This window comes from Varanus komodoensis, unplaced genomic scaffold (assembly GCF_004798865.1).
Source record: "Varanus komodoensis strain SLA01 unplaced genomic scaffold, ASM479886v1 scaffold4, whole genome shotgun sequence".
Classification (NCBI taxonomy): Eukaryota; Metazoa; Chordata; class Lepidosauria; order Squamata; family Varanidae; genus Varanus; species Varanus komodoensis.
In genome coordinates, this window is record NW_025335941.1 from 48,283,187 (window position 1) to 48,310,369 (window position 27,183).

General features: G+C 38.3%; 1 protein-coding gene across 1 annotated transcript in view; it reads left to right on the top strand.

Annotated features, from left to right (window-relative positions):
- MICU2 (mitochondrial calcium uptake 2) overlaps positions 1-27,183 on the top strand; it is a 103,437-nt gene that overhangs the window by 55,406 nt on the left and 20,848 nt on the right. Inside the window, exons 3-8 of the mRNA XM_044441571.1 lie at positions 2,017-2,048; positions 2,161-2,236; positions 6,697-6,744; positions 16,951-17,033; positions 20,331-20,396; positions 26,104-26,201. Coding sequence (XP_044297506.1) covers positions 2,017-2,048; positions 2,161-2,236; positions 6,697-6,744; positions 16,951-17,033; positions 20,331-20,396; positions 26,104-26,201 — 403 coding nt within the window. The remainder of the gene's footprint in view (positions 1-2,016; positions 2,049-2,160; positions 2,237-6,696; positions 6,745-16,950; positions 17,034-20,330; positions 20,397-26,103; positions 26,202-27,183) is intronic.

The window sequence follows — 27,183 nt, forward strand, 5'->3', positions numbered from 1 at the left end:
GTTATGCCATGGAGTTCCACAGGGGTCCATTTTGTCCCCTTTGCTATATAACATCTACATGAAACCGCTGGGAGAGGTCATCAGGAGGTGTGGGCTGCAGAATCATCAGTATGCTGATGATACCCAGCTCTACCTCTCGTTTTCCACCAATCCAGGTGAGGCAGTGGCTGTGCTGAACCGGTGCCTGGCCAAGGTAATGGGCTGGATGAGGGCCAATAAACTGAAGCTCAATCCAGACAAGATGGAGGTCCTATTGGTGGGTGGCTCGGGCCTCAGGATGGGGGACTTGGGCCTTGTCCTAAATGGGGTTGCACTCACTCTGAAGGACAGGGTTCGCAGCTTAGGAGTGCTCCTCGACCCTGAGCTGTCTCTAGAAGCTCAGGTGACGGTGGTGGCGAGGAGCACCTTCCTTCAGCTTTGACTGATAAATCAGCTGCATCCCTTCCTGGAGAACGTCTGCCTGGCGACAGTGACACACGCGCTGGTAACTTCCCGATTAGATTTCTGTAACGCGCTCTATGTGGGGCTACCCTTGAAGACGGTCCGGATACTTCAATTGGTGCAGAATAGAGCTTCCAGGTTGCTGATGGGGACTGGGCGTTGTTCTCATATAACCCCAGTTCTCCATCAGGTCCACTGGCTCCCGATTGAAGTCTGGGCCCAATTCAGGGTGTTGGTTATGACCTATAAAGCTCTAAACGGCTTGGGACCTGGATATCTAAAGGAACACTTGCGCCCATGTATGCCCTCCCACCCCTTGAGATCAGCAACGGATGCCCTTCTCCGGGAACCCTTTGTGAATGATATTAAGAGGGTGAGTACCCGGGGGAGGGCTTTCTCTGTGGTGGCGCCCCATCTATGGAATGCGCTCCCCAGAGAGGTCCGCCTGGCACCGTCGTTATTTGTTTTTCGGCGCCAGGCTAATACCTTTTTATTTAAAACTTATTTTAATTGTTAAATTAATTGAATTAATTAGGATTTTAAAAATTTTTATCCTAGAATGCACCTGGGGTTTTTAAATGTTTTTTTAATTATTATTATTTATGTATGTTTGTATGTATTCTTTGTGAGCCGCCCCGAGGCTTTGTTGCGATGGGGGCGGCGTAGAAATGTTTTAAATAAATAAATAAAAATTCAGGAAGAAATAGGAGGAATTATAACTCTGGATTATATAGGGAAGAAAATATTCCATATCAGATTTATTGGATTCCAAATACTTTATTGGATTCTGAATACCATTTTGAGTTTGGAGATACATAGCTCAGGCCCAGGTTTTGAAAAGTAGTCCAGGTTGCACACCCTTCTCCATTTGTAGAAATTGCCTTTCCATCTACTCCTTTTCTGCCCTGCCCTGTATTCTAGGAAGAAAAGGGGATGAGGTTCAAACAAACACAGGAGTATTTAGTAGTATCATTAGAAGTGTTGAACCTTAGGTCCACACATGAATTTGGCCCATCTGGAGGTTTGCCCAGACTACCCCTTGTCTCAGGACTACTGATTTTTGGATGGTTTTCTGGCTTTTGCATGGTTCTCCTACTCCTACATTCTGTTCTAAAAGGTTGAAATGGAGAAAGCATGGAAAAAATTTGCTCACCACCTCACTGCCGCTGTTCTTTCATCCTCACCCCCATCCCCAGACAACTGTTTCTAGTGTTTTGTCAGTATAAAATGCTTGGATTAAACTTTTATTACACTATGACTAATTTTTGTATTCATTTAGGAACAACAGGTAAAAAACATGTGGAAATACATGCTGATAAAAGTACCAAGAAATTCTTAAAATATTATTTTTCTTTTTGTTCTATGTTGAAGGAACATTTGAACAGGGTGTTTATTTTGAACACTGTGTTTTCTTGTTCATTGTGAGAATTATGATATTTTGAAGCTGGTGGTTTTGTTCTGTTTCATATTACTTGCATCTTCCCCATAAAAATATCTGAAGAAATGCCACAGAACTTGATCAAAGTTTTGACTTACAGATGATTGAACAGTTATGTACTTTTTTTTCTTTTTCAGGTAAAACGTTGGCCAAGAAACTGACAAAAAAGGTTAGCAAAGTGCTCCTGCTGTTTTTCAAGGGAGGTCTTGTTCTTTCTGCTACTAGTTTAATGCATTCCTCTTCCACAACTAACTTAGTATTTTATGTTATTTTATTCAAAGGAGGTAGACTCTGCACTAGAAAATGTTGCAAAGGCTAAACCAGGGCCAACGTTTTTTAGAGACCTCGGTGATAAAGGTAATGATAAAAGTTATTAGCAGAATTTATTTTGAAGAAAAGCTCTGTTTGCTCTTAAATGAATTTTGGGGTATGGAAATTCCACTTGATTTCCACAGTGCAAGGAATTAAATGTTATTTTGAGGCTGTTCTAGCTTATACAATGAGGATTGCAGGTCTGGAAAAGGGAGACTTATTTTCAAATTCATAAGATTCCTGAATGAAGTCTGGGTAACAAGCAAAAAGACTTGGAAGTCTCTGGCTCACATTTCTCCAAAGGAATTAGGATGATGAAAGGCAAAATTCTAACAGTAATTTTATAAGAACACTATGAAACCAGGGCATTATTTGTGTTTTCTAATCTACTTGGCATCCCATTAAATTGATTTCTACTTCCTGCCTTAACTAGTTGGTACTAAAAGAGATCTGAGTGAGTTTCTGTCCCCAGAATAGTTGAAGAGTCTTTGCTTTATGACCATGTCTTTACCATGACAATTTACTAAGGATGTGTGATGAACTGCCCTGGCAAGTTTTTTGGATGGAATTCTCCAGTCAATGGTGCTCAGAAATGGATTCAGAGACACTATATTCAAATCGCTGTGCATTTCTGGGTTTCCAGTGCATTCAACAGAACAGGAAACATGTTTCTCAGCAAATGTGCACATTTGAAAAGGGCACAAAAATTGTTCATTTATTATATGTATAGCCTATCTTTCTTCCTGTAGTAGGAAACCCAAGGCAGCTTACAAGGTTCAGCTCTCCATTATATCCTCACAACAAGAAACCTGTGAGGCAGGTTAGGCTAAGATTGAATAACTGGCCCAAAGTCACCCAGTACGTTTCATGGCTAAGAGAGATCTACATCCAATATCTTCCATGTTTCAGTGCAACAATTTAATTGCCACACCACAGTGACTCTCGTTTGAAAAGTGTGTGCAAACACACTTTAGTCAATGGGTGGATCCATGCAAAGTACATACAGTTTTCAAACATGCATCAGATTGTGTACAATTTTAAAAATAAGTGGGTACTTCTTCATTAAAATGTTATCTGCACAGAAATAGCCTGGAATGGACTGGAGATGGTAGGGCAGGGATGGGCAAAGAGAGGAACACCATAGAATCAGATTTACTATATCAAACCATTTCTACTGGTGGTTGCACTATTGTTTGCCTTCACTAGTTTGATATGCCAAGGACATCTATCAGGATTGAGAGAATAAGACTCTGTGTACTAACAAGACTCCCAGGGGGTCAGAAAGTGCAAGGCACAGGGGGAGGATGATGCACTAATAGGATCTGCAGTAGAAGGGAAAGAAGGTCCAGTTCTTCAGTAACACATCTAGTTTGGTATCTGGCAAACCAAGCACTGAGCTGCCACAGAAGCAGGAACGCATCTAATATTTTGTTGGGCATTCAGAAACACCTGTATGTAATTCCCAGCACACATAAACATGTCCTTTCTCTGTTTGCTTCCATTATCTGAAGGATAGGAGAAAATTAAGAAATGGAGTGCCATAGGGAAGGATAACCTGTTCTATTACCAGATAGGTACAAGCAGAGAAAACACTAAGTCATGCCCTTGGCTTTTCTCATTCCAATTTATGAGCTCCTAAGACATTTGTAACTCTGTCATCTTTGTATAGGCATAACATTTCTACACAGTCCTTGATCTTCTTCAGTTACCTTGATGATACTCCATCTTATAGAGCTGCTTATTTGAAAGGTAGATATTGCATGGAATCACCTAGCTACTTACAAGTATAGTTTGTTTTTCAGCACTTTTGTGACTCCCACCACTAAGGCACTTCACTTTTATCTCATGCTATAGCATCATTATTTCAATGTTTGGATTTTTTTTTCCAAAATGGGAAATCCATGAGTGTAAATAAAACCTGGGAATCCACCACTTTAAAATACCAAGTTTAGATTGTCCCCCTCCACCAAAAGCCTTTTCTAAGGAGTGAATGTTCACTAAGTTTGGGTTGAAGGCAATTGTGCCTCCTAGTGGGATGTCTTTAACTCTTCATTTTATCATTCTACTAAAAATGTTATATTGGTACCTAAAAATTTGGATAAATCAAGTATGTTATTGTGCAATTTATAGCCCTTTTTGCTGTAATTTTTCTTTCCTGGGAATTTATACTCAAAAGGATATCTGGTTCATTTTTGTTTTAAGATCAATATCTCACTGAGTGGAAATATATTCTTTTTAATAATGATCACATGGATATATTATTTTCCTGCTTTCCAATTAATCTTCCCATTGTGCATGCAAATAGTTTATTTTGGAATTGCAACACATTCAAAAAAAGGAATTTAGTTCAACAGTGTATAACATTCTATAATAGCTCTGTGGTGTAGCTAAATAAGGACTGAGATGAGCTCTTATAGAACTGATTCCACAGTAAAAATGTGCTTTGAGGCAGCCAAATGTATGTTGACAATAATAGGATTATCCATAGACAGAAAAAAATGTAAAATATGTGATAGCTTTGTTTTATAATACTCACAAGTAGGTTCCAAAAAGAATGTTTGCACACCTTTTTCTGACAGAGGCCTCTTGCAACACTGCACTTTCAAGCTGTAAATAGAAAGAGATCTCACCCTTTGAAGTATAAAATAGTATGTATTTCAGAGAATATTCAGAAGGTCAGTAGCCATGTAATGGCTGCATATAAGCTTTCTGCATAGCACCTGTTCCATGTGGGGAAGTGTTTATCTGTAGCCTATAACAAGAGGAGCTAAGTGATACCACCAGCTATGATTGTTGGATACATGAGGGTGCAATGTTCCTTTCACAGAATCTACTTGCTTTATGACTCTGAGGAATGTTGAATATAAACTGAAGCACACATTCAAATTCCAACTCAGCAATAACCAAGTACGATTTGTTTTCACTCTGCAAAATTTGATTGACTGCAAATTTGGAGCTGTATGAGGCAAGGATATGTCATGATTAGGCTACAGAATTGTCTGGAAATCCATAATTAAGGAGAGACTGGTTTGCTTTAAAGATTACAGGAACAGCATGGGAGATACTCTTCTTTGGGTACATTCCACTGTACCTGTGTAATGTTTTAGAGGCCTGCAATCATGCACCAGCTTCTCTGAAATGCTGAGGAAAGACCCATGTGGTAAGTCCTGTGCATGAGACTGTGGGCCTTGAAATATTTCACAAGCAGTGTGGGAGAACACACAGACAATGCTAACATGAAGTTTAACGTGCACTGTAATGTTTCAAAGATGAGTGGGCAATTTTATTTATGAGTAGTTACCTTCTAGCAGATGAGAAGACTGAGAGAGACAGAAATATATATTGTAATGTGCAGCATTGTGAATTGTTAAGTCCAAAGATAAAATTCCTAGTATTTATCCTGTACCCTACCCTGACTTTAATTATCTAAGATATATGCATGATAGACCTAACATAAGCAGCCATTTTTATTTACTTCAAATGAGTTATAAAATACTAGTAGCAGAGTGTGACTGCTGGGAAATTATTGAAAGTAATAAGGAGTGAGCTCTTTGCCTATCAATTAGCTATGCATAAATCACAAAAATCCTTGTGGATAGGGAAGTTCAAAAATCACGTTTCAACTATTTCTTCCATTGTGCTGGGAAGTTTTCAGTTTAGATGTTAAAAGCAGCTTGATTTTAAACATTTATTTATAAAAGGCCTCTCAAAAATTTCTCAAAGTGTTCTTATAGGAGGGATGCTTTAGATTCTTTTGTTTAAACCATACTCTATATACTTATCTATCTTTAGATGGCATGTTGCTATTCTGACACTGTCGCATCTTTGTGTTTGTTCAGGCTCTTTATTTAAGTCGGCCTTTCAAAGGGAAATGCTGGAATTTTCCTTCAAAAAGGAAGGAAAAAATACTTTCACCTTGCAAAAAGGACTTGTTCAGATTCTTCTTTTCTTTTTTTAAGTGAAGCCTCTTCTTGGCTCCAGGCCCAGCAGTCCTATCAGTGCAATCTAGCAGCTTGGCAGCTTTGTGTTGCCGTATTCCCCTTGAGACTTAGAAAATCTAGTCTTCGCTTTTCTAAGACTGCCAAAGGATGAAATACTTTGATCCTTCAGAGTAACTTTAGAGTAGCTCTCCTCCCAGGTACTAAATATGACAAAGCACACTTAATTTATTCATCCTTTGTATAAACACTGAATATTTTCTGTAAAAATCAAAAGATTTAGTGCAGACCTTTTATTAATACCAAATAAACCCAAGTCTCTTAATGAGACCTCAACATGACAGGAATTATAGAACAACAAGTTCACTGCCAGAGCACTAGAATTGGGAACAGAAAAATCTGACTTGCCTGATAAATAATAGCTACTACTTCCTTTGGTAGATACAGTGTATTAAACTAAAGAACCTTTACAAATTAAGGTGATTATGCAAGTTGTACTGTAAACAGAGCACATCAGTGTATTGACTTTGAATTCTACACTGTTCATGTTTTATTGTTTTGCTTTAGGATTGATCTCCTACACAGAGTACCTGTTTTTGCTGACAATACTCACAAGTAAGTATTTCGCTGTTGAGCAGCTATTGTTGTATAAAGAATTAAGAATCACTATTTAGATTTCCTTTCACTATTCCCTTTTGATTAATTTTTTATAATGCCATAGTTCCACAGTTTCAAGTTCACTTAATAAAGAAAATAACTGATTAGTCCATCAATACATACCCATCCATACATACGTAATCACACAGAGAGATTCTCCTGATACTGTTTTAAACTATCATCTACCACCACAAATTGGGAAATAGCTAAGATCATTTGAAGCCAGGTGGGATCCAATAATCCTACCCATCTACTAACTTCCAAACCCATTTTCTGTGCTCACCCACTTAATTCTGCTGTTGAGATGGCACTGATGGCAGGATGGAGGGAAGTCCCCCCCTCACATGCTTTCCACTACTTCCACAGTGAGTTACAAGTAGTAGGAAATGAAAGGAAAGGGGGTTGAGATTGACAGGTAGGTGGGAGCAGTGGAAGGGATATGGAGGCAAGCAAGAACTAGGAGTCATTCTTGATTCAAAAGAACTTTGGGATCATAATGCTCACTTCATCTATGAGGCGTCCATTACGAGCTGCCAAAGACCATAATCCAAGCCTGGGGCAGCATCCAGCTGCATCTCTAGTTACAAGAAAAACGTAAAGTAAAAGAATCTTATGTCATTTGACAGGAGTTTGGTTTTAGCATGTCAGTGTGTAATGAAGTGGTTGAAAAGTCTTGATGAGCTGTGAAACAAAAGGGAGTCATTTGGATGGATACTGCTGTGCAATTGAAGTGGTAGGTTTTTTTGCCACAAATATTTTCATCTGGACTGGAGGTGTTCTGTTGGTTTTACAGCTCAGTTGGAGGCCAAAAACTTTGGTTGGTTATGTCTAGGAGTGCTCCTGAAGAAAATATTTGAAGCACATTAGTCACAATCAATATATTCCTGTGCCTCAGAATGCCCCCTTCCTTTTGAGGGAAAGGAAAGAATTGAGAATAGCTAAAATAGCCCTGACAACACACAAGTTCTGTGAACTACCAGCTTATGCAGTCACAGATTTTCAAGTGCCTGTTATAGCAAATGTCACACTACACAATAGCAGCAAAAGCCAACATTCCTGAATTTAGCATTTCAACATGAAGGGCCCCCAGCAGAGGACAAAATTTGCAGCTTTGGAGTACTTCAGGACCCTGAATTACCCCTGGAATTCCAAGTGAACTTGGTGGCCAGGAGCGCCTTCTATCAGCTAAAACTGATATATCAGCAGTGGTGATATCTGGACAGACAGGACCTGGTAACAGTTATCCACACACTGGTAACCTCTCGCCTGGACTATTACAATATGCTTTATGTGGGTCTTCCCTTGAACACAGTCTAAAAACTTCAGTTGGTCCAGCATAGGGCAGCTAGAGTGTTAACAAGGACTGGCAGATACAATTATATAAAGCCAGTCCTCTACCATCTTCACTGGCTAACAGTTTGAGTTCCAGACCCAATTCAGGGTGCTAACATTAGTGTGCAGGGCCCTAAACACCTTGGTGCCATATGAACCTTCTTCCCATATGAACATACCTGGCACCTTAGTTGTGAATCTGAGGACCTTCTGAGGGAGCTGCCTCCTCAGGAAATTAGGAGGGTAGCAACAAAAAGACCTTGAGTGGACTCTGGGTACTGGTGGAGGACAGGAAGGCCTGGAGGAATGTTCGCGACTAACAACAACAACAACAAAAAGAAGGGCCTTCTTGGGAGTGGCACCCCAACTCTGGAACAAGCTTCCCAGAGAGATTTGCCTGGCAACATCTTTATACTCTTTTCAGTGCCAGGTTTGACAGTATTTTATTTGTTAACCTGTTTTTAATTGCATATGTGTAATGTAGTCGTGATGGGTCAGACACAACTTCGCGACTAACAACAACATTGTGGTATGCCTTTTTCTGAAATTACTAGTTCTGTTAAGCTGGGCACTGGTTATTGTTTTAATTTTTAATTGTAATGAAACTTATTTTTGTAACTTGCCCAGGGAGCTGTATGGCTAATGAGACAGGTTCGAAATCAAGCAATTAATTAATTAATTAATTAATTAATTATGAATCAAAGGGTTGCCTCTGCAAACAATGAGATAAGATTGATATCTGTATATTCCTCATAAGTCTTTTGGAGGATATAAGTTATCTCTCTTTCTGTATACAGGCTTATGCATACCTAAGGAGTTCTCAAGTATATAGAAACCACTGCCTTATATTGGAGTGGCCCTGTATCACTTTCAAATTGGTAGGCACTTGGACACCCAAGTTTGCTATCAGAGGAAACTAGAAGGGCTCCACAGCCAACTGCGTCCTGCAAGTGTATGCATGTTATCTGAGCCAGCAGCCTAGAGGACTGGAAAATGTTAACATCAAAGGCCAGAGTTCCTTCTCTAACTGGAGTCATCTTAGTTATGTGAAACACTCTTTTTTTTTGCTTTTGAATATTTACAATTTCAGCCAGTCTATTGAACATAAGGCTTCTGCATTTATCAGTTAATTTATTTGTTACAGTTATATCCCACCTTTCTTCCAGTGAAACCAAGGCAGCATTCATAATGATCCTCCTCTCCATGTTATTTTCACAACAACCCTGCAAGATAAGTTAGACTGAGAGTCACTGACTAGCCCCGGGTCACCCAGTGAGCTCCATGGCTGAGTCTCAGTCCCAGATGAATACTACATTTGGCCTGGGAGGAGGTCTGGATGGAATTAAATAACTGGCTGCAGTTTGAATGGTGTGGTTCCCAATCTAAGCTACATTAAAATCTTGAATTTCTCCAGGTCTCACTTCCATCCCTGAAGTCATTTAAAAATAGCTGCTTAGTGTGACATTACCTATCAGTGAAATTACATATCAGTGTAGCTTTCCAGACAATACGATAGCCTCTGTTCTTTTAAAATATCTATTTATTTCTTCTTCCCTATCCAGCCAAGCCACTCCATTCCCTCTCCCATCTAGCTTTTGATTTTTTTTTCTTTACCCAATCTATCAACATTCTGTGCCATTGAGCCTTTATATAGCTTTTTAAAGGGTTCCTCCCTCAGATTTTTATTTAAAAATGTTCATACGCCTGAAAAAATTGGTGTTCTTCAGAGTCTGACAGTACATTTATTTTATGCAGCTGTGCTGTCTACATAATGGCGGATAGTCTCCCCTGAAGTTCAGAAATGTAAAATAAAATACGTATGTTTAATATACTAAATTGATGTCAGGGTTGTTGTTTCTAAGGACACTAGCAGATGCAGCAACCCTCACTGGAAATACTAATTTTTGCTTGTATCATGAATATTCTAGTGTAATTGGAGCAGAATGTTTACATTTTTAATGACAATATTTTTAAATGGTCTAAATGGTTTGCTTCACCTGTAATGTTACTTGGTTATGTTGCTGCCACCTCCTGTTTCCACACAAATCCAGCAAAAAGCTTAAAGTTGCAATCATGTATATGTTTAGATGGAGAGAAAAGGCTTATAACACCAGCCAAGCCCCAGCATGTCTAGCTGAGCCATGCCAGCTGTAGTAGCCCTTTCCTCCATGCGTAGTATTGTAGCCTAAACCTATTACCATCACCGTGTGTTTACATATACCAGTCTTGTGTGGAAAGGAGGTAATATGGTAGTAGTAATACCACTACCAGTGGTGGCAATATGGTAATGTCAATCAGAGTTCAGCTTGTCTTTTAATTCTTCTCCTGTGCATTGTAACCCATCAGCCACTATGTTAGGGTTGTAGTTCTGCAACATAACCTGTTGTGCTTGTCAACGTAGCCTGCTCCGATAATTGAAACTGTCAAATAGAAGTAGAGTCTGAGGCTAGAACTCCACTGAAATGAAATAGTGGTTGATGCTGCTATGGGCTGGACGTTTAGGCTGGATTGGAGTTGGCATTTGCCATTTTAATTACTCTTGAGTCATGTTTTTAAGGTTAGCTGGGCAGCTATAAAAGCTAAGGCTTGTGTTATTGTTGGCTTTTGTTAAATGAAAATGAAGATTTTGGAGAATCACTAAATGACCAAATCAAAATGTGGGAGAAATATGCAGCCACATAAACATGTTTTACAAGGCTCTTTGTAAAGTGTCACTAGAAAGCCAATATATATATAAGAAATATATGCTCCTTCTGCCTTAATAGTAGTGACCTTCCAGTGCTATATCTCTGTGCCTTATTGCACAAAGATGTTATGGCACACTTATTTTATAGCATTAAAAAATGGAATTTCTTGCTTTATATTTTTCATCATTCTAATAGAGTGTCTTTTTCTAATAGGCTGAATAATATTTTAGCATGTATTATAAAAGATAAATGAATGGTTTAAACAGATCATTTAAAACAGTTTGAAAACTGTACCAATTTATATAGGTTATTTTTACAGCAGAACAAAAGTCAAAATAGATCAGATCCAATGTTGCCTCCCCACCTCTTCTAATTTACCAGAATTTGGAGCTTCCACAGTCCTGCTCTGTGGATGAAAAAAACTGCTGGATACAGACTGAGTAGACCATGCTTCTTGAGAGGACCCAGGACGAAATCAAGGGCAATGGCTACCTCTTCTGGCCTGAGAGGAGAGAGCTCAGCAGAAATTCTTTGTTTAAATAAAATGTGTAAGTTTCTTAGGAAATTAGAGCTGGGTTCACACAACACCAAGCCATAGTGAAATCTTGCACTGTGAACATGTTGCATCATCCAGATCCAGTTCTGGAGTTCTTTCTTGTAGGATTAATTTGCTGAACCATAGAGAGATTCAGTGGTCTGTTCTAAGATTTCCATGCTTCATTGGTTGCCTCTGGTCATCCAGATCCGGGATCGCCATTTTACCACTATTGATATGGAAACACCATAGAGTCTCCTAGCAAGAGCAGCTGTGGAAGTGGCCATTCCTAGCCTTTGACTTCTACTGTCCTCAGCTCCCTAGCAAGCATCATTGCTTACTTTATTCCTAGTGTCCAAGCAATTTGTCTGTCCTCCTATTTACTTCTGGAAACAGGGAGACAACACAAGGGAGAAGGGTGGAATTAAGGCAAAACTGTTTATTTTCATTTAATAAAAATATCTGTGAGTGCTGGAGCATCTGAGAAATGTCAGAGATATGCAGGTACACTCGGAAGGGGGAAGGAGAACCTGCCTCAGAACTGTGGTGGACCAATCAGAAGAAAACTGTTGCAATTCATAGACAACAATAAAGAAAGGCTGGGAAGCCTGGGAATTTAACTTGCAGGGACTACTGGGATGTGCAGCAAGGCTGGGTGGATGGACCAAGGAGTGAGGAAACTATACTGTCCAGATAATCGTGACCAGTAAGTCCAGGCAAAAATTCACATTCTTTGGAAGCAGCACAAGGTTTTTTGTGTGAACCCAGCCATAATCTGTGTGAGGCAATAGGGTACAGTCCACCAACTTGGAAACACTCTTTGCCACTCCCTTGCAAGGATCTTCCTAGCCTTACATTCTCCCAAGGTTATCACATTAAATAAATGTGTGATCTAGAAATGTCTGAGGAATTCATTTTGGAGTTAGGAATTAACTGAATTTCTTCAGCTTGGCTCCATGGATTCCAACCCTAAGTCTCTCTTGCACCAAGCATCTAGCAGGAAGCAAGACCAAGTGAAACCATGAGGCTGTAAACGGAGTGCTGTTTCCACACATGTGACTTGAGGGCTTTAGATGCTTAGAATAATTTGTGCAAATAATTATGTACTTTTCACACTTTACACAAAAGCACTAGGGTTCTCCAGCATTTGTGGACTTGATCTTTGCTCAGCTTGCTTCCTGGCCAGAGCTGAGCCCAGGGAGGAAGTCCAGTGAGAACAAGAGAGCTGGATTCCAGCCTGATCTTCACATTCCTTGTGATCTCCCAATTCCCTTGTAAACTTCAATTCAGGAAGTGTGCAAGGCTGAGGCCCAGTTAGAACCCTGAGGGCAAAGTCTGAACAACTACAAGGCACAAAATACAACTACATCTTATGAACAAATTATGCCATTATTAGTTTCTTTGTATGTTCGCCCCATGAGTATTTGGTGCTGAAGACTTTTCAGGAAGGTTCTCAGCATCATCTTTCTGTAGCCATGTACCTCTATTGTTGAGATGTATTTGAGACTGGCAGATGTTGTATACTTTAAACAAAAAAAAAAAAAAACACAGGAAAGAAAGGTCATAAACTGATCCCAAGTCATTCTTTTCTTAGTTAGAGGCTGCCTAATTTAGCCCATTCAGCAGAGCCTCCCTATTTCAAAGAGGAATACAGAGATGCTTACTGGGAATAAACCTTATTTTGATAGGTGCTTTGAGAGGCCACCCCTAGTCATGATGGTTTTTAAATGCACATTAAAAAATGCAACTTTTCTGTATGTTCAATCTAAGCACACCTGTGGTTGCACCAGTTGTCGTATATGATGACATATACATTAAAAAGCAGTTTGGTAAGTTTTTAGTGTTGCTTGGACTTGTGCTGTGAGACAGCCGATACTGATACATTGAAAAAGGCAGAAATTTAAGTGGCATCAAAGCAAGCCCTTTTCCATTCTTTTTTTCAAAGGTCTGAATGAGATTATTTCCTTGGTATTTCAAATTGATTGAATGTCAAAAACAAAGGAGCCTGTGTCTATTGAGGAAAATCCATTGTTCTTATTGTTTTAAGTTATCATATCTATCATTTTGAAAGAAAATGTCAACAGGTGCTATTATCTCCATCTGCATCTAACAAGTTTCACATTTCAGTTAATTCTTGATACTGCATAGTTTTGAAGTATATATATTTATGAGAGCTTAGTTTATTAGAAGCTGCAAGATTATTCAAAGCAGCTGCCACAGTAGCTTGGCTTTTTCTCCTGTCCTCATGAAATCACCTAAACTATTATGTGGTTTTTCTAGGCTGATTTGAGCCTCGGTCCCTGTCTTCAGAAATATATAACCACAGCTTGCTTACAATTTGATGTACCTTATTCCTGGCTTGGGTGTCCCAAATACTGGTGGCTGTCCCAAAGCCATGAGCTGGCCTGCCAACCACTGCAGCAGCATCCCCCCTTCATTGGGTTCACAGTTGGTAAGACGATTTATTCACTCCCGCTCTGCTCCAGTTTTTCAAAATGGTGGCAGCCACCACAGTGAAAAGCCAATCATATCTGGATGGCACCATAGCAGGGGCAGAGAGGGAGGAGGAGGCCTGCAAGGCCTTGCTGGAGTGGGTATTTTTCTCTGTTATTTGTGTTTGTTTGAGAGAACACAGAGCAGCTCATGTCTTGTTCTCCCATCTGAGCAGTCCTTATGCCCTTCAGGACTGGGAACTGTTTAACGATGTCTGTGGTTCTTTTTTTCTACTGACAGTGGGGTACTTTGGAAAGCATCTCCTCGTAGTGGCAGATTTCCTTTAATTGATGATGCCATGCAGGAGGAAGAATTCCTGCCTTGGCCGGATCAGCCCTTTTGTTGGGGCAAAAAGCAAAGTTCTGTGGAGTTTCTTCTAAAGCAGTGGTTTTCATCCTTTTTACAGCTGGGGGAATTTTTGGCAGGGACTGCTGAGGCAGAAATAAAAAGGATTATATACATAATACAGTATTTTGAGTATTAATTTTTAAATATAACACCAAAAAAGGATATGTCTCCAACCTGAAACCGAGCAATAAAAATGCTAATAAAAGAATGAAATATTTAAATTAAATGTAATCAAATGCAACTGAAATTTTAAGAGAACAATATTTAATTCAAATAAGGTTAATGTGAAATCTGTTGTTCCTTTTTTTCAAGAATACTTGATAGTTGTGGCTGCAGTGCTATTCCCGAGAGACAAAGCACTGCACTGACATCCATTCTGTTTCTCTGTTTGGTTTTTATCAGTGACAGGGCTGAAAAATTCTTTTCACACAAATATGTAGTAGAAAATACAAGTAACAATTTAATAGCTCTGTAACTTAGAGACTTTCTCCAGGGATATCCAAAATAGTGACAATGATTGCATTTTATGTTTGGACATCAGAGTGACATCAGAGGGTGCATGCCATGGCATGGGTCTGGCTGCAAGGTTGGCTGTGGGGTGACCCGCCCACAAGGCCCAGTCACCTCTCCTCAGCTCCTTCATGACGCTTGGCTCTGCAGGCCACTGCATCCCCCACAAAGGCTTCCATATCAGGACTCTTTTGCAGACGAGCAGGAAATCTGTGGATTGGCACCGGTGAACCAGTGAAAACCACTGTTCTGAAAGGATGTCCTGATTATAGTCAGTTATGCCTTTTGGAGAACTTTTTCTTCCTTCTCAATGGTTCCAGTTAGATATTTTCTGGACCCTATTTGTGAGCCACAGTGGGTCTTGCTTTTCCCTCAGCAGTAGTTGCAACCAGTCTCATAACTTAGCTACATTGCATGGAGTGAATGAGCACTACGTTTCCCTGCCTGCCTGCCCCAAAACACACACACACACACACACACACACACTCTTAGTGGAAGTGGAGAATGACATTACAACAAGTGCAGGATTGTTAACAAACCAGGTTTGTTGAAAGCATGTGAATCAGCCTTTTCCTAGTCAGAGGGTATTAAGACATATTCTTCTGAGAAGGAAATGGTTAGGCACTGGTTGCTACAGCTGTGTAATTTTGTAACAACATTGATCTGGTCCTGTAGCTCCATCTCAAAATATATTGCAAATAACCACATTTTGAGGTTTTAAGGACATTTTATGTTCTTTTTGTCTTAATACTCAAATGCACCTTTTACTGGTGACCAGTGTGAGTGTCTGAAACTTGCATGTTATAATTATTGTTTGTGTAATTAAATGCAAGTGTGTTGAGCTTCTCTTTGAACCTCACTTATTTTATAAATACATACCATTGGAATTGCATCATATCAGATAAGAATGTCATCTTGTGAGCTGCATGAACAGTTTTAGCTCCTATGTATTATGTGAGGCTACCTTCTTATCGGCATGTTCCAACATATGGTATGCATCATTTTAGAACAAATCATTCTTTTATTCTCAAATGCTGCTATAGACTGCATACCTAGAAGTACTGATTCAAAGAAGACTTAGTAAAATCTTCCACTGAGAGAAATGTTGCTCTCCCTCCCAGCCATGATGAGTTTCTTCTTCAGAGTTATTTGCACATTGTAATTATGCTATTTGTTCATCTGTCATGCATATTTGAGTCACATACTTGAAATTTTGGAGATTTGAAACTCAAATAATTGGGCTTGTCACAGTTATTCCATACAGTTTACAGGACCCTTGATTGCAGCCATTGTAATATTACCACTAGAAAGCTGTTGTAAATATATATAGTATCAGACTTGGGAAATGTGCATAAAATAATAAAAACTTATATGAACATATTTTATTTTATTTTATTTTATTTTAATTTAAACATTTGTATGTCATCCTATGCAAGGAGCCTTAGGACAGCTTACAAAGATAAAATAATAAGATAAAATACCAATAACAATCAACAATAATAGAAAACCACAATTCATAACTAAAAAAGGAGAAAAGAATCTGTATAAAATTGATGTTACTATTAAAATTTTCTATTAAATTTTTGATATTAATTAAAATGGTGGTTAGATAAAAAGGTCTTTACCTGGTGCCAGAAAGAGTAGGGAGTCAGCGCCAGGCGTACCTCTCTGGGGAGCGTATACCACAATCTGGGTGCTACTGCAGAGAAGGCCCTTCATATTTCTTTGTCAAGGTCAACAATATATTGACCTTGATATTTCTTTGTACTGCTTTTTGGGTTTCAGAGATAGTTGTTTCCTGACTGAAATGGTGGACATGTATTTCTAGTACGTGTTGCTGTTTGTACATCATAGCCGATTCAGTTGGCATACACTATTTCTGATTCTCCAGACCATGATTTGAAGATGCACTTATTGGTTTGCACTAATTAGTTTAGAACATACCCTCACCATGAATAGAATTTTTTTATTATTATTATTAGAATATTTCTATTAGAATTGCACCCCATAATAATAGTTTTCATAATACTTGACACTAAAATGGCAGACATTTTGTTTTTTATAGATTTCCAGTTGAGTAGTTGATCAGCACATGGTTTCAGAACATTTTTCCATATGTTTGTATATTTGTTTATGGACCCTCTGCCTTTATATGAACTGGAAGCATCTGGCTATCTCAGGGGAACTGGAGTAGCAGGCAGTATTGTGTTTCATGTGAAATATTCCTGAAGAAATCTGTATGCTTATGATTTGTTGCAGAACCACAGACTGGATTTCATATTGCTTTTAAAATGTTGGATGCAGATGGAAATGAACAAGTAGACAAAAAGGAGTTCTTTAAGGTATAGATGTCAATATTTTAAAATATGTTCACTTTTATTTGTGGAAATAACATATACCTACCAAATGGAAGGCACAGTGGATTCAAGCTGATTCCTTCATCATATGCTTTGTATGCAACAGATTCTGCTTTTGCTAAAATCGAGGAAAACAAAACCTTTATAATTTTTCCCATTGAAGTTGTGAGTTAAGTCAAGAACCCTCCCTTGGACCAGATTTTGTATTTTTGCTTTTTGATATGGGTGGCAAAGAACATATGGCAAGCCTTTCCTATACTAATATACTTGGTCAGGAACAGTGCTTTAGTCAGTCATGAGGAAGTGGCAGAAGTGGTCTCAGTCTTCTTGCCCCCTTGATCCTGCAGGTCAGCTAAATGGCTCTCCTGGCCATCCAGCTGCAGTGCTTTGAAGAAGAGGGAAGGAGGTTAACGCACTGTCAGCATAGGCCATATCCTGGCATCCCCAGTCTCCTGTTCTGTCACCTTAGGAATGGCCCCTTTACCCTTTTTCCAAGGTTGGTCTTATAGGCTCAGAAAAGCAGCTGTCCTTTCTCAATTGACTGTGATGGTGAGGAGGGGGATCTCCACATCTGATGAATCCTGTATATCCTCCATATACTATTGAGGTGCCAATCAGATTACCCTATTAGCCTCACAAGCTAGAGCCAAAATTTTGCAGATTTCTGATCACTCATATATGTGAAATTGAAATGGATTCTATATGCACAAGGAAAACAGTTTCAAGCATATCACTAGAGTGAGGTTTCTTTTGCAGAAATGTTAAGAGTATGCATATTTAACTTAATATTCAGATCCTATTAATTACACAAATGCCGAAATGCATGACTTGCAAGAGCAATTGTTGTACAGCTATATCTTCTTGCTTCATCTCATCAGGTCATATACTGTTTTCCCCTTGTTTTTAAAGGGCAGCTGCTTGTCTATAGGCACAGTGCTGGCACATGCCCCCCCCATAGCAAATCTTTCAACAGTACTAGAAGGTTGGGAGAAGTGGAGGAAATAATGTCCTACCCCAGCTTGCCTTGCCTAAACAAACAGATTGTGGTTTTCTGTATCCATTGCTAGGAAAAAGGGTGTTCAGTGTTGTGTTTCAGTGTACACCACCCCTTTTAAAATGACACTGGACAGGGCCAGGTGCAGACTATTTAGGGAGGGATACAGCTATTTCAATCCTAACCTGCCAAAAGTATCATCCTATGTTGGCATGAGGAATTGGAGATGAGGGTTAAGGATGATAAAGCAGCAGGCTTTAGGAGTCTTGTTCCGTTTCATTATTCAGAAAGGAAAGTCATGTGCTGCTTGTATCTTGGTGATAAACATACTTTTAAAAGCACCTCTATTAAGCAACTCTAAATCCTCTGCTTTCTATCGCTATCCATGCTGTTATCATAAATAATAAATCCCATGTTCTTCTATTTTTGCTGTCCATTTGAGGACGGGTGCTAACATCTCTGAAAGGTAGGTAAGCTTTACAGTGCACTGTGCTAAATCTTTTGTTAGAAAGACAAAGAGATTTGAGAGTACCTACAAATATTTTATAAAGAGAACGGCTTTCAGGAGTCTGCTGAATGATTTGCTGGAGATTTACAGTGAGTTGCAAATGGGTGCATTTGCTAAAGACTGTGTTTTGGACCTTAACTTGTTATACAATGCTGCAGTGCAAAAGTATAAAGTCATATTCTGATCCCTTTTTTTTGCTTTTAAAGTTTTTTAGACATATTTTATAGTATTTTTCTACTTTTCAGTGTACTTCACTTGCACTATGATTATTTTATTTATCTATTAATAGCTCAGTAACTAACATTCACTGGACACATGACAACAGTTGTATGATTCAAAATTGAATCAATTAAAATATGAATGCAACATTGAAATGAAAAAACTCAATAATCCTTGCAATACTGTTTTAAAGCTGTTTTATTTAGCAGGGGTGTTACATCTCTAATTCAATTTTAGAGCAGCTCTTAGAGGCAGTATGCCAGTTGTAGCTGGGGCTGCAAGCAAAATAGGTGGAGCCAAAATACCAGCATATTCTAGATTAATGCTGGAAAACAACCAAATGATTGGCTGTTTGGGGAAATGGGTGGAGTCTTCTGGGCAACCCAAGTGGGCCAGACTTGGCTGCTTGAGCCTGAGGTTCTGCACCCCCGTTAAACAGTATCAGACCATTCCAGTTCAACATTGTCTGCTCCAACTAGTAGCTGCTGCCTAAGATCTTGGGCAACAACCTTGTCCAACAAAACTTCCTGAAAGCCTTAGGGGATGCTTGGTATTGAATCTGGGATCTGCTGTATGGTTAATACTTGTAATCTGTCACTGAATCTCATAAGCTCATCCTATATTTTAGGTGGAAAAAACTAAGATGGAGGGGAAGTAACTTGCCTTTAAAAAGCCACTCAGTGAGTACAAGGCTGAGGCAAGAGTTGAACAAGAGCCTTTCTGGATCACACTCTGCCACTGCATTTTACTAGCTCACACTAAGCTTTGGGATAGTTGTTGTTGTTTTAAGCTTACAAAAAGCAGTTATCTATTTGTACCATTCTTTGGTCTTATGCTACCATATCCCATTTAAATGTATTTCTATTTGTATTTCTGGAAACCTAAAAGATCAGATCTAAAGACCTGATAATAAACAGAAGACTGCTTGCACAACCAATCCTTCACCTCTTTCTCCTGTTTCCCTTTGAAAAATCTCCCCAGAGAGCCAGGGGCCCTCCTGGTTGTGCCCTTGGTGGCTGCAATGCAAAAGAAGGATTATTCAGAATTGTTTGGAGGAACTTGGCTTGGTTGCATAAGCAGCTTTCTACTTGTGTAAACTTTTGGTTTAACTCTGAAGCCTGTATCTGTTAGAGATGATGAACATGATCTTAATTCTTGAGACACTGAAGAGCTGATTTTCATGAGTTGGCTGCTTCACAGATTACCAGATTTCATCATAGAAGTAACTGCAGTTACTGTGAAATCTGCATCATTAGATGCTATGATTCTGTATGTGGACTTTCCAGTACACGTGCAAAGAATCTTTCAGTGTGTGTAAATCACATAGGATTGTCCAATGTTACATATGTATGAGAGTGTTATGTTTGTTCTTATATGGAAAGGATTTTAGCATAGGGATTTTTGTAGTGTCTCAAGTGGCTTTGAGAGAAGCTCCTGTGTCTTTCTGTGTGTGTGTATGCATGCGCGCTCACACACGCATGGACATAGATAAGTTTTGTTCAGTTTCAGCCTGAAAAGTAAGAATTTAGTTAGCCAACAAAAACTACCTCTTTTGTTTTAGCTTCAGAAGATAATTGGGAAGCAAGATGAGTTTAAGACAGCTTTGGAAGATGAAGCGCTCTCTCAGGTATGAAATGATTTTATTTCTAACAGATTTATAACGGCACTAATATTCTCTTTTTAACATGCTTCCTTGAAAAGTCTGTAGCTTTTCCATATTGACTTTGCTACTTAAATGAAAGTGCTTGATCTGTTGACCTTGCTTCAAACATTCATTAATTTCAAATAATTCCTAATCCTACATAAGAACACAAAAGCCATACTGGACCAGATGAGGGGTCCATCTAGCCCAGCATTCTGTTCACACAGTCTCCATCCAGCTGTGTATGTGAAAGCCATATGCTGGACATTTGTGCATCAATACCCCGCAGCCCATGTTCTCCAGCAGCTAGTGTATATAGACATACAACCTCTAATCTGTTGACAGAATATGGTCATCAGGTCTAGCAGTGGTTGATAGCTTTATCTTCCATGATTCTTTCTAATTTTTTAACACTCTCCAAATTGGTGGCTATCACATTATGTTGTGGAAGTGAATTCCATAGTGTACTGAAAAAAGTATTTCCCTTTATCTGTCCTGAATTCCCTATCAATCAGCATCATGGGATGACTTTGGGTTCTCATATTATATGAGAGGGAGAAAAATGTCCTCCTAGCTGCATTCTCTACAGCATGCATACTTTTGTACATCCTTTTGGAGTTCTTTATAATCCCTTTTGATTTTCAACCATGCTAAATAAATTGATGTTGTCAGCAAATTTGGCCTTCATTGCTTGCTTTTGATTCCAGATCATTTATGAATAGGTTGGCAGGACAGATTCCTGTGGGACCCCACTGCTTACACTCATCCATTGAGAGAATGTACCATTTATTCCTTCTTTCAGCTTTCTGGTTTTTAACTTGTTACCGATTGGGATCTCCCTTCATATTCCTTGACCATTAAGTTTGCTCAGAAGTTGTAGTGAGGGACTTTGTCAGAAGAGTTTTGGAAGTCAAAGTACACAGTGTCTACCAGGTCACCCCTGTCCACAGTGACACTCTCAAAGAACTCTAAAAACTTAGTCAGGGAGGATTTAGCTTTGTGGATGCCCGACTGATTCTTTTTCATTAGGGTTTGTCCTTCTATATGCTTAGTAATACTTATCTTTAATAAATGTTTTCAACCAGTATATCTGAAATAGATGATAAACTAAGTGCCCTGTAATTTCTTGTACCCCCATGGGACACTTTTTAAAAATAGGTGTTACATTGTCCATTCTCCAAACATCTAGCCCAGAAGCTTTTACCAATTTATGTATTTTTGCTAGGAGATTGTCAGTAAGCTTAAGAAATAGTTAGTAAGCTTAAGAACTTCATTTTTATCACCAATAGTTGCCTCTGTTCTTCAGATTTCCTTCCTGAAAACATCAATTCAAGTACAGATATCTTCTGCAGTGAAGACCAATGAAAATAATTAATTAAGCTCTCCCCAATCTCTGTATCTTCCTTTAACAGTACTTTAACTCCATTGCTATCCAACAGTCCAGATGCTATTGGTTTCCTACTTCTGATATATTTAAAGAATTCTTTATTGTTGCCTTGATATTCTTAACAATATATTCTTCAGAAATCTTTTTTGCATCTCTTACTGTTTGCTTACATTTTCTTTTATACAAGCTTGTGCACTCCTTTGTTTTTCTCAGTTGGACAAAACTTTTCTAAAGGAAGACTTCATTTCTCTAACAGTTTTCTTTAAAATATTGCTCATTATCCATGATGGTAACCTCTTGGACATAGTACTGCCTTTCCTGCCCTATCATATACTTTCTAGCTATGCTTCTGTTATTGTTGTTTTCAGTAATCTACAAGCACTTTGAAACGATTTAACCCTTGTCTCCAACTTTCTATTTCCTTTTTACCTCTTCCCCCATAACAGAGGGGAAAGCTTTCTGTTTTGAAATCGTATGTGACTGTGTTGGACTACTTTGTAATTTTAAGTTTGCATTTAAATCTATATGTAAATCTACAGTGGTCAGTGCTATCAGACTGGTTCAATAACACTCACATGTTGTAGATCTCAGAAGACACCATTTAGGATTAAATCCAGGGTTGCCTTTCCATCAGGATTCAGGGCTCTACCACCCTTTTTTTAATGTATAGCACCAGCAGTTTAAATCCATTTTGGTTCAAGTGGAAACTCTGTTCCTCTTGTACAGGCCTGACTTGACCCAAAATATTCCCCAATGCAGAACAAATCTGAACCCTTCCTCTGTGTCACTATCTCATCTATGCATTAAAACTTCTCAGCTTCATCTGTCTACCTGGCCCTGAATTTGAAGAAAGCTGCCTTGATAGTATTCTACCCAGTAACCTAAATTTGGTCCAACACTCACCATATTAAAATAAATTCATTAAGTCAAGAAATTAGTAACTACTATTGCAGACTATAGAATCAAATGATTTTCATTCCAGCTATTTGGGGGTTTATCACACAGAAAAAACTGCATTGATAGGCATGTCCTTCATTTTAAAACCCCATATGTTATTTTACAAAGATGATTTTGTTGCTGTTGTTTGCAATCTACTTTTACCATGAATTTTAAGAGTATTGCTAGCACAATGCTATACATACTAATTGGATAGTTGAGTCTAAATATTTCAAAACATGCAAGATTTATCTAAGCATAATTCTGAATCTTTTTGAAGATTTTATAGTATTACTTAAGCAATGGTCAAAACTGAACATAATATTTCATGGATTATATTTCAACAATTTTTATTGTAGTATACCCTAATTAAGATAATGATCAAAAATGGCAAACTAATTTATTTGGAAAAATAAAAACGTATAACTTAAGGTATTCACTTTACAAGAAAAGAAAAAAACACGAGGCTTAGCAGTCCTTAAGATGGAAGTATACTGTTAGGGCAAATTGTATAAACCAGTTTGCAGAGTGGATTATATCAGAGTATGAAAAGGCACTTTAAAAAACACCTTTATCTGTGCTATTATGGACAAATACTTACCTAAGATCACAAGACCATCTGGCCCTTCCTGAAACTCCCTTTCTCTCCCAAAGCCCCACCCCTTTAGAAAGAAGGCTGACAGGGTATGGAAGGCAATAGAAGAGCAAAGTCAGATGTGAACATCAGACAGATTTTAGGTAGCTGAAAACTGGTTCATGTTACTTCATCTGGGAAAAAGTAGCCTAGAACAAATAAGAAATGCTGCTTGAACTATAAAGTCTGTTGTCATGTGTGCACTAAGCATGAAACTCACTGAATTAATGCAACTTGTTGATAATACTGACAGCTAAATAACCATCAGTATTTAAACTTATGAATGGATTGCTGTCTTTCATCTTGGCTCTTCAGCAAAATAAAAGACTAAGGGGCTATTTAGATGTCATTAGAACAGTACTGTTGAAATCCCTGTGGATTCCATATTGCTTAGTGTGTTGTTGTGTTCAAAGAAATGCCGCTTAGTCTAAGTGGTGAAAGAAATACATAACATAGAAATCCTGCACTTTGTGTGGTTTTAGCCTTTTGAAAGGATGAAATAGCTGAGCTAAGTGAAGTACATTCTTTGATTTATGTAGACCTATTTTCCAGAAGGAAAAATTCAGTTATACAGACCATGCAGAATTACTTGGTCATTCACAGAAAATAATAAAAATGCAGTCTGATCCCATGCAGAATTAGACTTATTTATGCTCATTTGAATCAATGGACTTCAAGATGCATAACTTTTCGTAGGATTGAAGTATAACACAATCAGCTTTATAAGATAGAATGAGTGTATCTGTGTAGTTCTATTCCACTTAATTCCATTTTTTTTCCACCTCAAATTCCATTCCATGCATTTTCCATGTTCTTTACCAGAAAAATACCTTGGGCGTTGGTGTATTTTTAAAATGCGTTCATTTTTTTAAAAATATGAGCATCTTTGTATATATTTAGCCTTTGGATAAAAATGTTTCTATATTTTTAAAATATGTGCATTTTTGTTCATTCAGATTTCATACGTGCTCATTTAATCGTTATTTAATGTTTCCTTTTCTGTAGAATGCATCACAAATGTGTGGTTTTGGGGATATAGAGTTCTTCTGGGTCTGCATCCATTTTCAAGGAGTCTCTATTGGAGAAATCTGCAAAAGTTAAAAAAAACACCCAGCCAAGTGAATTTCTTTGTACATCCCTACTTATAAACTCATATATATACAAGTTATTTTTTGCGTATATATCCTTTTTATTCTTTGCATTATATTTACTTTCTGTTGGATGCAACTGGGCTGCTACAAGCAGACTTCTCCCCTTCCTCTTTTCCATCCCCCTGAAAATGTTACACAGAGTGTCAGGAGATTTTGAATCTTTGTTAAATTTTAACAATTTTAAACTATTTCTACTTTTTAACACTTGTAGATATAATAGGATAAAACACCATGAATAGAAACAATATGTTTAAATAATGACAGCTATCCATATAAAACCTGTTATAACATGCAGGCTTTCCTTGTTAAGAATAAGAGTTGACTAATATGTACCAGAATATTTAGGGAAACCAATCTAATACCTCAATCTGGTGCCGGCCAGCACCTGCAAAATTTAAAAAATATATTTTTACAATTTTAATATATGTGCATTGATTTATATGTACCCATTGAAATAAATACATATGAAATGCATACAGCAATTGTACATATGTTTCAACAAAAGCAGACTATAAATCAATATAAGTATCCAGTTGAAGTTGGCATTCATATGTAATCTGTTCAAATATTGAAAGCATGGTAAAGTCCTTAATGCATTGGGTAGTAGGAGGTGAGTGTTTATCTCTCCAGAGTTGTAGTATCTGCCTTTTAACTGTCAAAAGAGCACAAAGAATCCATTGAAGCTGAGCATGTGCTGATTTCCATGAAGCAAATAAACAATGTAAGGGCGAGTATTTATCAGCATTCAAATATTTATCTACATAATAACCTTCTCCCAAAAAACACTGGACATTGCCAAAACATATGTTTAAAAGAAGCATTAGCTGTATTGCATCCCTTTTGATTAGCCAAAGTAGTCAGTCACTTATTAAACTGATACTGTGGTGTCCAGTAAACTTGAAACAAACCTTTTTGCTGAATAAGATGCTGCCTAAGATCTATAAACATGACAGATATCATTGATCCAATATTTTGTGGTGACTTCCATGGCAGTTTCTCAAATTCCCTAATGTGGTCACAGGTCCAAAAAGGTTGGTGACCCTTGGCCTAATGTGTCATTTTTACAATTTAAAAGCAAAGTCCTTTATCTAAAGAATGGCAGAAATACTTCCATATACTTGGTGGAAATTTAAGCTCTCATATCCTGAACTCCCCATGCTACAAAAAAATCTCTTTTGAAAATGATAAGAAGAATTCCATAGCTAGTTTGTGTCATAGCATGAAGGTCTGTACTGCAAATGAGGGAAAAAAGCTAGAAATTCTTCTATGCACACCTTTAGGCTTTATTTTATGGGATCCTAACCAAAGTCCATAGCTGTTTGTATGTCAAGAGTGAAGAAAGATACTGCATCTTTTATATAGACATACCATATATGTCACCAGATACTTTTCAACATTATTCTTTAGGTCATATTTATATTGTTTCACTTCTTGTTTTCTGGCTTGTTACTTCACTTGAAAACCAAACTGAATTTTGAATCTTTACTTGAGGATTTTGCTGTCAGTTTGCTAGCAGAATAAGCAAATTATAAATAACTCTGGAGCACTTTTGACAAATGGTTAAAATTTACCTGTTTTTTCCAGGGGACAGAAGTGGAAGATTCTGATATTAATACCACACTGCTGGTCCACTTCTTTGGAAGAGGAGGAAAAGAAAAACTTCAGTATTGTGAATTCCACAGGTACTACTCTAAAAATTACTAGTTTGCAACACTGACATCCCAGTTTGCTGTATATAGAGAGAGTTAAAATTTGATCAGTCTGTAGTCTATTGTGTATTAGTATGTTGTCCAGTTTATGTGTGCTCCCAAAGTAGCATCTTTTATGTTTAGAGGTATCTCTTACCTTAGACAGATTCCAAATAGCTTTCTGTGTTTGGCACACTGTGGGAATCACATCAGCTATCATGTCAATACAGCATACAGCATTCCCCTCTGATAGGTTTCCATAGGACTAGTAGATGGGCAGGAGCCCCTTATTTATTTGCTTGCTTCACATGTACGCTCATACACCACAGCTATAGTCATGAGGCTGTCTGGGCGGCTTACATTGCCTTAGCAGAAAGCTCAGTCCATGGTTGTAACTTTGACAACATGGAGTATATCAAAACTCCATCAGAGGAATGACAGGAAATTAGGCAGATTAGCTTTACCCTCCCCCCTTGCAAGAGGGGTGAGTGAAGCCAAGGCAGGGCCCTTCACTCCTCTATCAGCTCAGGACTTCTCTAAGCAGGAAAAGCTGCATGCATTGAAGCTTGGTTCCTTGTCCAAATTCTAGGTGGAGGATCCTCTCCAGCACTTCAGCCACAGTACAAAGAATGTTGTGATAATACCCATTGTTGTCAGGCCATGGTGACAGCTGACATCATATAGTCCTCACCCATTCTGAACCCCTGCCATCATGCCCTAGTTGGCTACCATGCACTATGTGGTGTTGCTTAGTTCATGCTGGGACCACAGTTTGGCTTGGAAAGACAGAGTGTTGCTTAGCTTTGTAGTTAAAAGAAAAGTTCACCTAGTCCTGTTTAGCTCTAGAGAGGAAGCCCAGCTGAATAACCTGCATTCATACAGGATTTGGTCTGTAGCTGTGCACACACTGCCACCTCTGAGAGACCACAACTATGGAATGCTCTTTCCCAGAAAAGCTGTTTAGCCTAATCTCTCA